This window comes from Paracoccidioides lutzii (genome assembly GCF_000150705.2).
Source record: "Paracoccidioides lutzii Pb01 unplaced genomic scaffold supercont2.2, whole genome shotgun sequence".
Taxonomy (NCBI): Eukaryota; Fungi; Ascomycota; class Eurotiomycetes; order Onygenales; family Ajellomycetaceae; genus Paracoccidioides; species Paracoccidioides lutzii.
This window is the reverse complement of record NW_015440948.1, coordinates 2092986-2110700: the sequence shown is the minus strand read 5'-3', so window position 1 is coordinate 2110700 and position 17715 is coordinate 2092986. Positions and strand designations below refer to the sequence as shown.

Here is a 17715-nt window from a genome sequence, read left to right as displayed (position 1 = left end):
TAAAAAATAAATTCAAAGTTATAGGTCTAGTGTTATATAATTCAAATAAGATCTTTATCTGACTATGTACTCAATTTCTTATCTCTATCCTTCCAGGGTCAGCTTATAGATCTCAGCACTTCTGAACTTATAAAATTCTCAATAATATAATTCAATTGAAGCAGCAGAGCAGCAGGATTAAATATCATATAGAGATTCTTTCTAGTTCTATCAATCAGGCTATTGATCAACTATTGAAGAGATGTCAAATGACTATGTATAATGCTATTCTACTAGCAAAGGAAAATGCAGAGCTAAAAGCTACCAATACTAAGCAAAAGTGAAAGAAAGAGAAACTATATTTCTATATAGTTAAAAAAAGATTCTAACAGCTTAAAAGATATTAGTTAATAAGGTTCAGGCTCAGAAGCCTAATCAGTCTACTGAGAAAATGATTGAGAATTTGAACCTGGGGATTAGAAAGTGAAGACCTCTCAACTGCAGGAAGTATAATATCTCTGAATATAATATTATAGCATATTTATAGATATAAAAGTCTATTCTATATAATTTCTATATAGAATTTCTTATAGTTCTTGTTTAATTTAAAAGTTTATCAAATATATGTGAGAGAGCTGTCTAGTTAAATGATATGTCTAGTTAGATGATAAATTATATTATACCAGTATTTAAAAATTAAATTTAAATAGATTATAGATTTCATTTTAAATTTCTATTTATTTATATCAATTTTTAACTCAGATTTTAAAGTATATTAGAACTTTGATAAAAGTATTTTTAATATTTAATTCATAAGCTATTACTAAAAAACAAAATGTTAACTATTTATAAATACTATAATAGTTTTATTCAGAAGATTCTATTAAATAGATAATATATTTTTAAAATATACTTAAGATATTTATAAGATAAAAAAGGTCTTAACTCATTTAAATAGTTTATATTATATATATGAAAGACTGTTAGCTATTTATTTTTTATTAATTCAAGTCTTGTAAAAGAGAATTGAAATGCAATAGACTAATGCCTGATTGATAACCTTTGTAATCAAACTGCTTATATCAGATTATTTTTCTTCCTTCTTGACTTGTATAAACTTTGCGCTCATTTTCTTAGCCTTTATTCTCCTTTCTTTTCTCCTTCTAATGAATTCGTCTTTTTGTTCTATAAGGAAGTGTTAAGGCCATATTCGATAACACATCTGGTATAGAAATTTTAAGATATATAACTATATTACTTGGCTATACTAGGTAATTCATTTTAAAATGTTTCATTAATAAGTAAATGTAAGTTTTTAGTTTAAGATTTAATTGAGAACTGATGAGAAGTTATTAACTATATAAATTTTTATAATTGACTCATTGAGTGGTTTTTAAATAATTAAAAGTTCATCACAAAATATACTATATTGTAAGTCTGGGTCAAGCTTTTTTTAAAAAAATCTTCTAGATATCAGTCATGCTAATAGCAAAAATATTGATTTTCTTTTTCTTTTTATACATTTAACTAGCTAGCGCATCTTCGTTTCAATCCCCCCGGTACCTCTACATGGCTGGTTGCCTCCTCATCTCTGATGACATGGGGGTTCTGAGTTCTGATGTTTCCTCAATATCCCTGGTGAAATCCTTCGCCCCCGCAATCTCTAATGTGACCATTGCATACTGCAGTCCCAGTGTGATGTGTTGCAGAGTCGTCACCTAAATGAGGGTAGTCTCGATAGTTTGCGTAAAATCTCCGGCAACACTCCGATACCTGACAAAACACCACAATATATCACAAGATGTCGGAGAGAATATCTAAATCCTCCGAGATAAGTTTCCCCCGTGCCATTTCTTGCTTGGCATTGCACATACTATCGTAAAAGTTCGAATAGAGTGAAATGAAGCCATTCATCGCTGCTTTCAGCGCCTGCGGTTTCTTATCTTTTGGTACAGCTCTTCCCTCTCTTGCAGCCGATTACTGTCGAAACATTATATTTCCATGGGCACTGTGTCCGTTCTGCGTAGCAACCTGTTTTAACTTCCATCGTCAACCCTTTTCGCTGCTTTTCACATTCGCTATCTGCGAATCCAGCAGCTAATTTACCACTTTGGGATACGGTTGTATACCATGGAATAATTTGGCCCTACTCGCCACCGGGTGTATTATAGGGGAAACGACTGTCGTGGTCGAGAAACCGAGTATGAATGCGAGAGTAACTTGCTTCTCCATTCGCAGTCCGGCCGACAATACTATGATCTGACGTGACTGCGTTATTACGACAGTAATAAAATATGGAGAATGTGATCATTTACTTTTGTAACTCTGATGGCCGATAATTTCTGAGGGTGTTGCAAATCCTCCTGTTGAGTTGTAGTTAAACAGACCGAAATTATTTTGGAACGGATGGTAATGGGGTGCACACCAAATATCACAAAACCAGATTGCTGAAATCACCCATGCACTACTATTGTAGTTATCCATTTTTGATCTTGTGGCTAGCATCCGCTGGTGTTGAATGTTCTCGGACTTATGACAGCGCTGTAAGCCCCAGGCATCCCAGTGAATTGAGGCAATACACATGGGAAGAACATTGAACATTATGATTTTCATAAACATTGCTCGCGGATTCAGCCATTGCGAGAGTGTCACCATGACGGCAGCGAAAAAGTACCCGTAGGGCCCGACAAGGTTTGCAACTGCATTGGACTGATATCTATGTTTAATTGTAAAGAATTGTCAACCAAAGAGAACAGCATGCTGAAATTACAAGGGAGAGGATGTTTTCAAGAAATTTAAATGAGAAAGAAAAAAAAAAAAAAAAAAAAAGTTAACTTACATTGCCAAAGCAACCATGGGCGCTACTCCTCCCATATAATAATCATCAAGAGTGTGATGTGCCTGTCGATCCCTAACGATGCATAGATTTGTTGTGGAGCTTAATTGACCTAAGTTGACGTGCATTTTCTTTTTTTTACCCTATAATATTTCTTCTACTTTGTCTCCCTTCTTCCTGAACTTTGTTTAATTGCTTTTTCACATGGCAAAATTCGCACCCGCAATACCCTATTTCATTCTCATCAGTTCTACCCTCAGCAACTCAGTTCAGACACGAGATGATACCCCATTGTATCTATTGTACGTAGGTAGAACTGACGTCAGTACCCATTCAAGCAAATGAATACCTGAATTAATGTTGTTAAGTTCAACTTCCTGCTCATTAAATATGTAGAAAACTGTATGTAGATTGGTTAGCAGCGTATCGGGGACGCGGGGGAGGGACCGGGTGGGTACAAGAGGGAGTTCACTAGTCTTTCCACGGTGGGGGCAATACATACAGAATGTATGTACACTTTTGGCTGTCTCCTATCAAACTTCGAGAAATCGGGCATTAAGGGAAACATATTGTCAAAATTGTCATCCAAAAACCAAAAAGTAGAAGAGAAGAAAGTTAAAAGAGGTAGCGGGATGATAAGCTTTGTTCCTGCAACCTAAATACATCGATGAAAAACATACAGTGTGTGGAATTATGGAAGAAATCCAGAAGCGAACCGCGAAAATTATAATAACACTGTAGAGTTGACGGTGAGCAAAGGCCACTAGAGGCAGTAGCGGCTATTAATGGATTTCGAACTTCAAAGAGAACTTTCAAAACGAAAGAGATACCTAGCTAGTGAGGAATGGAGAGAAGGGATATGAAAACACGCCAAAGGTAAGGCGCAACAGATCGCGTCGAGCGGAACACTGAATGCCATATGATTGGCGAAGGCTAAAATGCCGAAAAGGAGAAGTCGCATTGCTAGCGCAGCTTGAAACAAAGTATATATATAAAAGGAACACCAACTAAAATGTAGACGGGAAAGTGATAAAAGACAGGTGAGAGGTGGAATAAGAGACTTTAAAAGAACACACGAAGCCGCCGCTATGCCATCGACAAAAGAAAGTGAAGAAATGGTAAAATAATGTATACATCGTGATTAGCATGACGGGCTAAACAAGAGATCGAGTGTCCAAAAATCTAACCAGAACAGCCAACCATATTTGAGGCCGTGGTTCAGTGTGCGTGCTACGCTCCATGTAAAGTGGAATCGATTCTAAGTAATGAAGACGTGTATTGAATGTTAGGAATAAGATTGGGTGATAAGACAGTTGCAACGTATATGGAAGAGGAAATATGGGGTATAAATTTAGGTGCGACAAATTGCTAGGACAAGGAACGCACGGGACGATTGAAAGTGCGGATGTGGTGGGCACTCGCTAACCCCCTCCTTCCTTTTTTTTGTTTCTTTTCTTTTCTTTTCTTTTTCCCCTCTCTCTCCATTGTTTGCTGAATCACATAGGCTAGCTTATGTTACCACATATCGTCGTCGTCGTCAAGTTGTGGATCATCGCCAAACGAGGAATGCGACGCGTACTGCGGTGGCTGGTGACCTGGTCCGTAAATAGAGCCATTTTGGGAGTGGCAATGTCCCCCAGACAGTGACCATTGGTGGTCATCTCGGTCATCGCCATCATAGTCATACATTTGGGAATCGTTATAGTAATTGCCTTTGTTGTAGCGGTCATGATCGCGACCCTGCGATAAGTAAGGTTAGACAACTATCCGCGCTATTTGAAAACTCACAAATACTCACCTGTTGATATCTCTGATATTGGGAATGGTCCTCAGACTGGGTCGGTTCCATTTTACGCTGCTGGTTTTGCAAAGCAGAGGGCCCCAGACTTAAGGTAGGGTGCATCTGCTGTACTTTGGCGAGATATGAATACATAAAATTGCTCAAGAGAACTTGAGAATGTAGTGGGCGCTTCGGATTTGCAAGCTTCCAATGAGCGTCACGGTAGATTTCTCTTTCTTTAGCGATAGGAAACCTGGTCCAGTGGTAGTCGATATCTGGCTTCAACTCACGAGGCAGTGTCTCTGGTGAATAATTCCTTCCCGAATGTTTTCTGTGACCGCTATCATGATGCCCCTTTTTCTTGCCCCCAAAAAAGGATGAGAATAGGCTTGTTTCCTTCTCCTTCTTCTGTTCGATGCCCAAAGTTTTCTTTGCGTGGTCCTTACGGCGTTCTTCTTCAAGCTTAATTTCTGCACGGTCGATAATAACACTTTCCCGGCCTTTCTGTGCTCCTTCAATGGAAGTTTGCAGAACATCTAGGCGAGTATTGTCGTGTGCCTTTTCGGTTATCTTGGGTAATCTGCTTTTGGATTTCTTAGAATCTTCCTCCTTTTTCTTCTCCTTATCCTTCTCTTCAGAGCCGCGAAGCCAAGTCCAACTTGATTTTCGGCTACTCTCTCCATCCTTTTTATCTTTAGACTTCTTCGAGTCCGACCTTTTATTGGAGTGATCTGTTAGTGTTGGGATGAAGGATAGCGTATCCGTTTTTGTGGTATTTCCAGGCAGTGCTGCTTGGTGGGAGGCGATTTCATTTACGGCTTGAGCGCTTTCTCGGGGCTGTTTGATTAATGCGGCCCGTTTGGAGTTTCTACTTCCTGCTGGCTCTGGAGGTAACGGTGTCTGCGGAGGCTGTGAAGGAGGTGGATCGTGCGAGGATTTGCGAGCGGGAATATGACTTTGTGTCGAGGTGAGCGGCGATGTAGGTGCCGACTCTTTCGAGTCGGTTGGGTGAGTTTCAATAATTTGAGGTACATTCTGGCCTGCAGTGGGTGTCTCCGATATTCGTTGACCACTGTGGTCAATCTGAGATGACCAAGTCTGTGATTGCGAGGAGGAAAGTGATCTGGGGCCGGAGCTTGAATGATCTGAAGTAGCATCTCTTGGTGGGTCAAACGCGCTGATGCCGTGAGTGGCAGTGCTAGAGGTGTCCGGTTGTGTGCGGGTAACTGGCCGCGAATAACCCGATGCCCCAGGTCCATGCACTGGGTCAGTTGAAACCCTGGTCAGTCTCAGAATTGGAAGGTCTTCTTCATACGAAGGTGATGACCGTTGGGGCATGGCTTCAGCGTCCGAATTGGAATTCCGCGGTGCCCGTCTCGAATACGGGATCCGCTCCCCTGTCTTTAAACTCCCTCTACGATAAGTTGTTCGCGTCGATCTTCGTAAGCTGTGACCTGGCGGGGCGGGTGGCAGAATGGGTTTGTCGTCCAGCATTAAATCGTTACCATGCCCTTGTACAGTAGAGGGCTCTTCTGATACTGCATCCAGCCCACCCTCTTCATTTTGACTTCCGGAACCTGACGTGTCGATCTGTCTTGATAACATGGATTTCTTCCTTCGTAGCCCCCCAGTCGAGCCCTGTATTTGTAGCCCTGAGTCAGTCATGGAAAGCTCGCCAGACCTTCGTTTTAACTGCTCTGCTTTGCCATCGAGGAAGCTTTTAAATTCCTTGGGCGCTAAGCCAGGGTGCAGGCGCGCAGGGACCCAAAATAACTGCGACGCATCATTACTGTCGGACGGGGAGGAGGGCGGAACCGGGGGCACTCCGAAATTAGCGCCGAAAGAAGGGAAGTCTGGATCAGCAGCTCCCACATCCAATGACATCCTCCTTAGTGCCGCGAGGTTGTTAAGCTCCTGGGCCACAGCAGCAGGATTGGATTCATAGTCTATGTCATCGAGCGGGATAGATTTCGAGGTCTTCGATGAGGGGGAGCGCGTCAGCGCCGACGAAAGCTGTCCTCCATTCTTTGGATCGTTTGAGCCTTTCTCCGCCATGGGCTGGCGATTGTGGCCATTTTCGCCAGCCCTGTCTATTGAACTAGTCCTGATGGGAAGTGAGTGTTGAAGGTTATCCGGATCTGAGGGGGTTTGGAGATTCTCTCGAGTGTGGGGTAAAACAGAAAGCGACTCGGTCATGGAGGATGGAATGTAGCTCAAATATTTGGAGTTCCTTTGGTCATAATCATCATCATACATGTACCCAATTGTTTCTGTACGTGGTGATTCTTATCACTGATGGGAAGTTGTCTCTGTCTTGTCGTGTATCGTGTGCTGTGCTCATAAGGTCCAGTTGAAGTCTGGAGATAAAGAAACGAACACCAAGTATTAGCCTGCGGGTTCAACTTCGGCATCAATTCGCATACACTGCACGCACGCAAGAAACATAATATCAGTGTGCACCGGTGGTTTTTGATTATACAGGGATGACGGAGAGATATATGCAGGATTGGAGACGGTAATCTCTAGTAAAGAGAGGCAGGGTGGGATAAGTAGACAAAGGGAGGAGGAACGGCCTACTAGCAATTTACTGCTCCTCTCGTAAAACGAGAAGGACTAACTAAGCAGGCAAAGGAATTTCCGGGCGATGGGCGTGAGTGAGAGACGTGGAACAGAGGAGAGGTGAAGGAGATGTTGAGAGTTTCTTGGGGAGAAGATGGGGAGGAAGATGGGCAATCAAGTATGTAACAACAGTAGTACCGCCATCCGCACGCAGCCAGGGTCCGTGGGAGATACACAACCAACTTACCTGCATTATTGGGATGGATTGACGAGTGGAGTGGAGGGTTGAGCAGTAAGCAGGGACGGAGAGATGTGCAGGGACGTCGAACGAGACCAGGAGAGAGTACAGAGGGACGAGGATATTCGTAGAGATGCAGAGAGAGAACGACGGAACTCGTTTCTGGGTGATCGGACGGGATGAGGGACGGAGAACTGACGAGGGGGAGCCCGAGGGGGAGGGGGGGGGGAGGGGAGGAGAGAGGTTCGGTGGGATGTGGTGGTGTTGACTAGCAAGCGCCAAAAGCGAAGGGGGTTCAGCGAGGAGCGGTCATCGAAGCGCGAGGGTTAGGAGGGAGCTAGGACATAACTTAAGATGAGAGAGCCCGTTAGGAGGAAGAAGAGGCAGAATGAGGTGGAGCAGCAGTAGACGCCATGAGAGATGAGGTTGGAGGAGATGGAGAAAAAAATAGAAAGGGACAAAAAAGGGACGGGCGAGTGGTTGGTTGGTTATTTTGGGAATTTTGGGAATTTTTTTTGATTTTTGAGAGGCTCGCGAGAGACAAAAGACAAGGAACAAGGCGTGAGATTGGACGAGGGGGATATTTAACTAATTAACTAATGGGACAAACCCGCTAAATAAATATCTCCAGCTTTACAAACTACTTGTAACTGCAACTTTATCTACAGCTACATAGCTCCTAGATATTGTTATGGATAACCACATTCGCAAATTGTTTGAATCCTATATCTACGTAGCTAGGTACACGTACGTTGTATAACGTAGTCCACCACTGAGTGAACTCATCAAACGCGTAACTAACTAAATAATTCAGCTATTCTCTTCAGCCCAACAATTACGCCACGAATTCGCAGTAAAAATGCGAGAAACTCTGTAGAGATGGAGGGAAGGCTTGAGCTAGTAATAACCTCTCTAAATATGCAAGAAGTGTTCTAAATCTCGAAAGCTGCACATCTCTTTGATGTGTCATACGCTTCTCTAACCCATTGACTCAGTAACTAGCTGATCTACATAACTAATCCATTTAGTGAACCGTACCATACAAATTCACAAAAATTAACAGAGATTTTTATTCTCACATGTATGCGCTCCATTACTCCCCTCTCTACGGGAAAGAACAGAGTTTTTAAAAGTTGATTAAATGCTGTATGAAGCTTCAATACTGCTATTTCAAATACTGTAATTATAGGCAGATTAAATGAGAAAATGAAAGAGTTATTTAGAATTGATTTAAAATTCTTGGAAATATAATTACTAAGTATGAGTTTCAGACTAAAGATATCTATAAACTTTGATGGGGACTTAATTTACAATGAAATTATATATTATTACTAAGATTATTATCAGTTAACTAACTAACTAGTTAACTATAAGCAGTTAGTATGACTGTTCAAAGCATTTATATTATACCTTGAAAATCAAGATTAAGTTGCTATAATTAAAATGGTCAGTATATTAAAAGTGTTTTAAAATCTTTATATTCAAAATATTAAAAAAAATTTGATTTGATCAGATTTCTGACAACTGAACACTTAATAATAATTCTAATAATTAAATTACAAATAAAATAAGAATTAAAATAATTTATTATAATTTTTATTTTATTGCAATTTATCAAAGTTAATATTTATATACCTCTTACTTTAAATAAATATAACAGTTATTTTATACAATTATTTAATTATAATTGCTTAAAAAAAATATGATTATTTTATTATATACATAAATATATTTATCATATCTCTTGTAATCTTTTAGATATAAGCATTTTTATTATTCTAAGATGTGCTTTATGAGAGTTTAGTTAAATAGTAAATAGAGTTTAAACTTAATATCATTAAGAAGAACTTATTAAATATCTATTTCATAACATATATGAAAGTTTTTAAACTTCAGAACATTTAGAGAGATTTTATCACTATTGAAAAGAGTTTTATTTAAATTTAATTAAGTCATTCAACAAGCTAAATATTTCATTATAAACTTTTAATTTGTCGATCAACTAATTTAACAGCTCTATATCATTTTGAAATTGCTTCAAACACTAGGTACATAAAGTTAAAAACCTTATGAGACAGGAGTTTGAGACCCTCATTCAACACCTAGTAAAAGGATTTGATCAAATTATCAAGATCTGTAAATATAAAATAGTCAATACTGCAATTATAAAGAAGTATTACCAGGATATATTCAATTTGAATGAGAAAGTGAAGTAAAAACACGAGAGATCTACATGCAGGATTCAATATAAGAAGGGTGTAACTAGGGAAGAAGCTCAGGATCTTATCATTCCACCTGCTGAGCTCATGGAATAGCCTATCATTTAACCCCCTGAGCCTTCATCCTCTCAGCCGATGCCACGCTCATGAGGCCCATGAAGATGCAGCAATTGTGTTTTTCCCTCTCCGGCATAAAGAATAAGATATCCTAATCCTAGTGATTTCTAGTTCATTTTAATTAGTCATTGTTGAGCATAGATATTTTGATTTGGGTGAATGCTAAGTGGTGGATTACGTTGATTTTGGAAGTTAATTTTGTTGCTTCCTGGTTGATTTCCTGCCCTGTCAACAAAAACCCCAGTCTATATAACTAACTATAATACTCTACACTTGGCATTAGCACCTGGCCTGGAGATATCAAACACAGCTTGGATAGAAACAAACATGTTCCCGAAGGGTGCGGGGACTTAATTACATGGTATCGAGAAGCTGGATATAATTAATTGTCTTCCCCACGTCCCATTGTTGTCAGATAGGTTCCACATAAAAATTCCTCTGTACTGAACTGCTACGTCCTTACAGATATCCTTGGTCTCACTAACTATTCCCTTACCCGCCTGAAGTACAAGGTGCTCGTGCCAAAAGATAGCATCGTTTTGTGATCTTCAAGCTTTCGCACTACAGGGCATGTTGACGACAAAAATATCGGTGGTCTGGTCGAAGAAGCTTCAGATGGCAGCTTACAGGTTGCTTCCAAGAAAAACGGCTTCTGCTTTCTTGATAATGCTTAGTTAATGTTCTCAGGATTCCAGGCCTTGAGGTCAAACCACCGAAATGACTTGGAGCAGGCTCCTCGCGATTTAGAAGGTAGAACTAGACAACCCAGGGCCAAGTTGAGCTTCTCGGAGAGTTAAACGTGCAAAGTCTCCGGAGCTAAGTTAACTTACCCATAGGGCTAGAAAAGAACATATAAAGGAGATGGTAAATCTATTCAGAAATTCGTTCTTTCTCTCAATCAAAGAAAATTTCCCTCTCAACTACAGCGCTTGAGGCTCCAGATTCCTAATTTGCTACTCCAAAGCAAATCACCATGTCAAGCATCTATCCAGGTAACCTACCTCGACCCACTTACCAGACATGAAAAGGCGTGCCATACATAGCAATACTTCACCATTCATGTACACTTTTTATTAATTGATCCACAGATCCCTACAAAGTGTGGTCCGAATTCGTTCCAACCTACCTCAAGTTTCACCGTAGTGGGAACGCTACTGAGGCTACTGTGCAGTTGGTAGAGGCAGCTAATGCGGTCCTCCCATTCTCAAAAGCATCCACAATTCTAGACGTTGGCTGCGGCGGGGGCCAAATCGTCAATTACATTATGGAGAAATACAGCACTGTGCTCCCAGAAAACGCACGTATTGTTGCATTAGATTTCGTGGAGGGCATGGTCAATCTGGTGCGCGAGCAGCAGAGGGATCACATCAATCGCGGGGACGCAGTGTGGGGGCAACTTGAAACGGCGGAGCTCGATGCTACGGATCTATCCAGCATCAAAGATGGGGAATGCAGCCACGTTCTCGCCGGGTTTGTATACAGCGATATACCGGATTCCGCCAAAGCACTCAAGGAAGCGCATCGCATCCTTCAAGAGGGTGGAATTGTTGCGTTAACCAATATGAGGGACGCTGAATGGCTGGACTTGCTACAGGTTGTCAAAGAAATTAGGCAGGACTTGCCGGAGACCCCGACGGCAAAATCGTTTGCACCGACGTGGTTTGAGGATGCCGGCACAAAGGCGCATTTGGAGAATGCTGGCTTTCGAGATGTTGAGATTCGTAGGATTCCAATTCATTATGGGGCCAAGTCGTACCAGGAGCTTAGGGGAAAACTGTTCGAAACTGTGCCGTTCATGCCGAAATGGCTTAAGCAGATGTCTGAAGAAGAGATTGAGAGGGCAAAGGATCTGCTGGTTGAGCGTGTGAGCAAAGTGCATACAAGTGAGCCAATTGCCCTTTTAGGAACGGCTACGCTGGCTATTGGGAGAAAGTAGACAGGTAGGTATTTGATAATTGAATGCATTTGAGTACTTAGGAAATAAAAACGAAATATTCACAAACAATCTGAATTATTACTTCATAAATACAAAAAGTAATAGATTTTTGACAGCTTTAATATAAATCGGTTCGAAACGGAATGCAAGAATACGTAAAATATCTCCCTTAAACATGAGAGAGGCTCTAAGAATCGAATCCTCCCTCACAGACTCACATCTCTTTCCCTCCTAATGGACGCCGTCCCGTTGACAATTGTCTTCACGCGAAGTAACGGTAGGGTCACCCTATCTGTCTAAGGGGATTCAAATGCTTAATCGATCGTTGGACGCCTGCATGCCAGGAGCGTCACGAGAACGGGATCGGGTATTTGAAGATTCAACCGGGCGAAGAAAGAAAATTTGTGAAAAACGATGTTTGAATGTTGGAACGATAGCTGAGGAGTTACGACTGCGTCGGTAGCAGCATATTTTAGACGCTGGGTATCGCCGGCAGACGCGAGTAATAGCCGCTCACGTGATGGCTATCATTGCCAACGCCGACGCCAGCCGAAGCGGGAAAACATTTCGCCAACTCAGAATATCTTCAAGATAAACACCACGATCGAGTGACTACCACCACCACTTGAAAAAAATAGAGAACTGGTCCGCGGTTAGGTCCTCGTTTGACAAGATGACACTCGCTCTCCTGTGTCGCTGCGTCCCGCATGCCACTCGACCCGTTGTCCGTGCCTCAACGAAGCACACCAAGATCCCGATACGATGGGGTACTTCGATATCCCAGCGACCCGGGTCGGACAGGTATGTGACCGATTATTGCGAGATACTATATACCCAGGTAGTTTAAATGGATTCAGACTGATAGGGATGTTGTGTGCGTTATGTATGAATATAGCGTTCGATTTCCCGGTGCAATAAATAGCAAGTTTACCAGTGAAATGTCGTTCATCAACCCTTCGGAACACGCTGCCATCCCCACATACCGAGTAATGGACTCCGACGGCATGATCGTGGATACGACTCGAGGACCGCCTAATGTCACAAGTGAAGAGGTTATTACATGGTATAAGAATATGTTAACGGGTACGTTTCCTGACGGGCTGGTGCTACAAATTACACATGTGAACATATCGCACCGCTCTAGATATGGTCACGCATGGTCGAATTTGCTGAAAGATAGAAAAGGGGTCGCTGATCAGACTCTGCGATGTTGCAGTTAGTATTATGGACGTGATTATGTTTGACGCTCAAAGGCAAGGTCGATTGAGCTTCTATATGGTATGCTACCGTTTGTTGACTTCCGCAATGAATATAGAATATAAATGCAAAAATGCCTGACCAGTTGACAGGTTTCTGCGGGTGAGGAAGGAATAGCTGTTGGCTCTGCCTCTGCTCTGTCTCCAGATGACGTTGTTTTTGTCCAATACAGAGAAACTGGAGTTTTCCAGCAACGTGGGTTTACCCTCAAAGATTTCATGAGCCAGCTGTTTGCAAACCGTAACGATCCTGGCAGGGGACGAAATATGCCAGTTCATTACGGCAGTCAGAAATTTAAAACTGTATGATATTTTGCTCGTTGCTGCATCCGGTGTATTGTGTTTGTTAACATGATATAGCATACCGTATCATCTCCGCTAGCCACACAAATTCCGCAAGCGGCTGGCGCAGCTTACGCCCTGAAAATCCAGTCTTTACAAAACCCCAATATCCCAAAAAGGATCGTCGCCTGTTATTTTGGCGAAGGCGCTGCAAGCGAAGGCGACTTCCACGCCGCTCTGAATATCGCAGCCACGCGCTCCTGTCCCGTAGTATTCATCTGCCGAAACAACGGCTACGCCATCTCCACCCCAACACTGGAACAGTATCGAGGTGACGGCATTGCCAGCCGCGGAGTCGGATATGGCATTGACACAATCCGCGTTGACGGCAACGACTTCTTTGCTGTCCACGAAGCTACAAAGGAGGCCCGTCGTATGGCCCTGGAAAATGGAGGACGGCCCATCCTCATCGAAGCGATGAGCTACCGTGTTTCCCATCACAGCACGAGTGACGACAGCTTCGCGTACCGTGCCCGTGTCGAAGTTGAGGATTGGAAACGACGCGATAACCCGATCACGCGGCTGCGGAAGTGGATGGAGAATCAGGGGATTTGGAATGAGGATCTCGAGCGTGATACGCGAGACGAGGTGCGAAAGGCTGTGCTGCGGGAGTTTTCTGCAGCAGAGAAGGAGAAAAAGCCACCACTTCGCGAGATGTTTAATGATGTCTTTGAAAAGGTTCCAGAATCGACGGAGGCGCAGAAGGCGGAGTTGAAGCGAATTCTGCAGACTTATCCTGCTGAATATGACCTTTATGAATATGAGGATGGGATTAACGGGCTGTAGCTTTTGTTAAGACCGGTGAATTTCGAAATCCTGATGGCTGCATCGGCTATTCAAACCCCTTAAGAGGACGCAGTCTGAACGCATTGCGGCATACTGCAATGGGCTACAACTGCGGGCCACATTAGGCCCCAAAAGCGATGAATAAACATCAGGACTTAGTTTCCCTTAGTGGGTTATGTCCTTTCCGGCTTACGACGGGGCGGCTTATGTAATCTTGTTATTAGCATAGAATCCCATGGGGTGTGTATATATATCTAGCATTTTATAACATGCATTTCTGTCTTTAGTGGATATTATAGATACAAAGAATTGCATTGTCTGCACATCCATAGTTGTATATACAGAATTAAAATACGTTAGAGCTTTGGAAAGGAACTTGTCCACTTACATTGAAACCTGATTATGTTTTAATATCCCACTTGCAGGTTGCCATGAAATTAAAGTAATGAAAAACACTCAAAATATCAGAAAATCACCGGCTAATCTTCAATCAATCAAGTCCCTTAGAATTCTGTATGATTCGCCAGGCAGTGAACTCCATGATGATGCTTGCTGTTTTTTTAATTGTTTGCTTCAACAAATACCAAATCACAGGCTGGAAGAGACACAAAACTAAATTGAAGATAAAATGTTCATTAATAATGCATCTGATAGTCATAATCGCAGTAGTTAAGTGGATTCCACAGGCAGAAACACACAGATAAGCAAGTTACAGGGGCTCGACTCTATTCCTCAATGCTCCAACCACTCATCTCCATCTGGCACATACCACCGGCCAGCCACTACCAACTACCACCAACCCAAACAACCGCGATTCACAAGCCAATATCAGACGCTGACCCCACAAACTCCATCGCCGCAGACAGAGCCTGCTGCACCAGCTTCTTATTCCGTTTCACAAGTGTCAAAACCTTTTTGTCAACCATATCTACCTCTTTCCGCGAACTCTCCAACTCCCGCTGTGCTTCCTCAATCATATTCCGCAGCTCCTCATCAGACATGCTCATCAGCTCTTCAAGACCAACGCCAAGGTGACTTCCACTAGTTGTCGATTTGGGTACGGTAGATGAGCGAGGCGTAGCTCCAGCAGCACCAGCACCAGCACCAGCAGCACGAGCGGGCTCATTGGCATCTGCTGCAGATGCCGCAGAGTAACCGTTGGGAGTAAAGGGAGGAGGGGAGGGCATAGAAGAGATGGCAGAAGTTTTCGCAGAGCCGGATAGTAGTCCATTCTCCGGTGCGCCGTCGATCCAGCGGATGTTGAATTTTTCGGGAGTTGCAAAGAGAGCATCCAAGCCTCCACCGCGGTTGGTCATGTCGGGCTCGGTGACCGTTAAGGCTGGATATTCCTGCAGCGACTCCCAGGCTGCTGTGAGGCTCTTCTCGAGTTCCAGATAGCGGTTTTCTTCCTCCACGGAGAGATGGCGGAGGACGCAGCCGGTTGGTGTGACTAGGCAACGATACTTCAGTAGATCGGAATCCTCATTAATGTGAATTGGTTCACCCTGAAGTAGCTTGGTTCTATGCTCTTCAGCCAAGTCGATAGGTTTTTTCAAAATGTCGTAATCATCGGCAGTGCACTTCAGATCAGACCGTTGGTTGAGGTTCGGTGGGTTGAAGACTGGGTGTGTATTTAGATCAAGATCGCCAGATTGATGCAGTTGCGCAAGTAACACTGGAAGTGGTGATGTTCTCTCCAAAAAAAGATCTTTAATAGGCACACCGCTAGCTTCTGAGTCTGCCATAAGCTGCCGAGTCGTATTGTTTGATCTCCATGGTTCGACATTTTCCTTATCCTCTGCAGCCGGACTAGCGGTGGGCTTTTCCTTGGTGGCAGAATCCTTGGTAACTTTATCTGGTCCGTTGGTCTGTGTCGACATTTCTGGTTTATTCTGCCCCTTGGATTTCGATGCTTTGGCCGCTTGGGCGGGCTCTTGATCTGTTTCATTTGCTGTAGAAAGTTGTTCAGTGGTAGGTGTCTGGGCCTTCTTTGCCTTGCGTTTCCTGCCGATAATCGGTGCTTGAACAGGTTCTTCGGTGACAGCCGAAGACGGGATTGCTTCATCCTTTTTAACTTCTGCGTTCTTAGACTTGAGTTTCCGTTCCTTTTTCAATTGACTTTTTGTTACAGTACGAACTGGTGCGGAACCAATGCGACTTGGCGGTGGTGAGCCTGCCCTCGACAATGACGCAGAAGTATGAAAATCGTATTCAGAGTCAGCGTTATTTGGCGTGCCTGGGAGGCTGGTGGATGAAACACTGGGTCGCCTAGATCGCTGTTTCGCCGACGAGTTGGAAGCGGCTGAATGTGTAGGTGCGGTAGCTGAAGTATGTGTTTCGGATTTCGATGTGTCAACGACACGCAATACTCGTGCTTGCCGAGGAATAGGAGAATCAGACGCCCGTGAAACGCCCGTCAAGGGGGTATTGGGGCGCGAGGCAACGTTTGATAATGCGGGTATGGAGGATACGCTGTGATTGGGTGTGGTGGTTCGAGAGGGAATATTGTCCCGGGGCGTTGGCATTGATAGCTTCAGCATCAATGGCAAGGGCTTGCTGCGAGGCTCACGAGGTTGTTTGCCACTTTTATTAGTAATTGCCGGAGCTTTTTCAGAGTTGAGATCCTGAGTTTTCTCCTTGACTGTTAGAGTGTCACTCGCTTGACGGCTACGTGCTGTAGATTTAGGCTTTGGAGAACCAGAGGATATTTCAGCTGCAGCGCGTGTCCGTGCGGGTATGGAGGGGATGATAGGTGAAGGTTGCCTGTCCGGTGTGGGTTGCGCGGAAGTATGGACATCTTTAAATTTCTGGATGGGAGTTGAAAATCCAGCTCGTGGTGGAATAATTGCTTGTTTGGGACTTGATGTGGTCGAGTTGGATGGGCTGTAATCTTGGCCAAAAGATGCGGCAGGATGCCCATGGGGCAAAGGAAGGCCGGGTGGTAGTACGGGGGTACCAGACCTGAAGGGCGAATCGAGCGACCCATGGGAGGCTCGTGATCCTGATGCGATGCGAAATCCTTCAAAAGGCTGCTTATCTAGAGGCTTTGTTGGAGGACCGAGAGGCGGGAAATCTTCATCTGATATACCAGCAGAGCTGTGTTAGCAGCTTTGAAATGAACACGTAAAGGAGATGGCCAAACGTAAGAAATATGCACTGCTGAACAACCGAAAAAAGAATCAAACTAAAAGGACAGGAGCGTGAAAGCATAGACTCTGGGATAAAATAGGTGGGCTACATGGTGGCACCGGCGGGATATATATACAGATTGAAAGCTCTTCATTACAACAAGATCCACGGAATGTAGGGAGTTGGAAGCGAAGAATGAGGAAGGGGAGTCTATATGAGCAATAAATGTGAGAAAATTGCTTTCGAGATAGATCTGACTTGGGTACAAGTCAGGGTAAGGGAGACTTAACGTACAAAAGAAAGGCTCACAATCACCATGCGGATGAGCCGAAAGTGCTGGAAAATTAAACCCGTGATGCTAATGAAGAGCCCCAAATCTGTAGCAAACCCCTAGAGAAGTATAGATCTCTGCAAAAAGAGGAGGGAAAAATAAAAATAAAAAAAATAATGCGTAGACGCCGACCCTCAGCCTCACCGCAAATGTGAACTTAACACCCTGGTAACGCCCGAGGCTCGCCTATCCCAGTGATTTTGACAT

The 17715-nt window shown here is 43.3% G+C and overlaps 5 protein-coding genes across 5 annotated transcripts; 2 read left to right on the top strand and 3 right to left on the bottom strand.

The window, feature by feature from the left end:
* Nucleotides 1–1544: 1544 nt before the first annotated feature.
* On the bottom strand, nucleotides 1545–2943 carry PAAG_01313 (hypothetical protein; the record flags this gene model as incomplete). Its single annotated transcript, XM_015844309.1, has 7 exons — nucleotides 1545–1697; nucleotides 1743–1752; nucleotides 1850–1941; nucleotides 2021–2087; nucleotides 2130–2247; nucleotides 2295–2695; nucleotides 2819–2943. 7 exons carry the CDS (start codon nucleotides 2941–2943, stop codon nucleotides 1545–1547), a joined length of 966 nt encoding a protein of 321 aa, XP_015701090.1.
* A 1387-nt stretch (nucleotides 2944–4330) lies between these two features.
* On the bottom strand, nucleotides 4331–6851 carry PAAG_01312 (hypothetical protein; the record flags this gene model as incomplete). Its single annotated transcript, XM_002797407.2, has 2 exons — nucleotides 4331–4555; nucleotides 4614–6851. The coding sequence occupies 2 exons, from the start codon at nucleotides 6849–6851 to the stop codon at nucleotides 4331–4333; spliced, it is 2463 nt and encodes an 820-aa protein (XP_002797453.2).
* A 3850-nt stretch (nucleotides 6852–10701) lies between these two features.
* On the top strand, nucleotides 10702–11664 carry PAAG_01311 (hypothetical protein; the record flags this gene model as incomplete). The annotated part of the gene is made up of 2 exons (XM_002797406.1): nucleotides 10702–10720; nucleotides 10817–11664. 2 exons carry the CDS (start codon nucleotides 10702–10704, stop codon nucleotides 11662–11664), a joined length of 867 nt encoding a protein of 288 aa, XP_002797452.1.
* A 673-nt stretch (nucleotides 11665–12337) lies between these two features.
* Nucleotides 12338–14048, top strand: PAAG_01310 (2-oxoisovalerate dehydrogenase subunit alpha, mitochondrial; the record flags this gene model as incomplete). The annotated part of the gene is made up of 5 exons (XM_002797405.2): nucleotides 12338–12465; nucleotides 12560–12747; nucleotides 12881–12942; nucleotides 13014–13223; nucleotides 13281–14048. The coding sequence occupies 5 exons, from the start codon at nucleotides 12338–12340 to the stop codon at nucleotides 14046–14048; spliced, it is 1356 nt and encodes a 451-aa protein (XP_002797451.1).
* An 815-nt stretch (nucleotides 14049–14863) lies between these two features.
* On the bottom strand, nucleotides 14864–17495 carry PAAG_11258 (hypothetical protein; the record flags this gene model as incomplete). Its single annotated transcript, XM_015846936.1, has 3 exons — nucleotides 14864–17144; nucleotides 17335–17387; nucleotides 17472–17495. 3 exons carry the CDS (start codon nucleotides 17493–17495, stop codon nucleotides 14864–14866), a joined length of 2358 nt encoding a protein of 785 aa, XP_015703543.1.
* Between the last annotated feature and the right edge of the window lie 220 nt (nucleotides 17496–17715).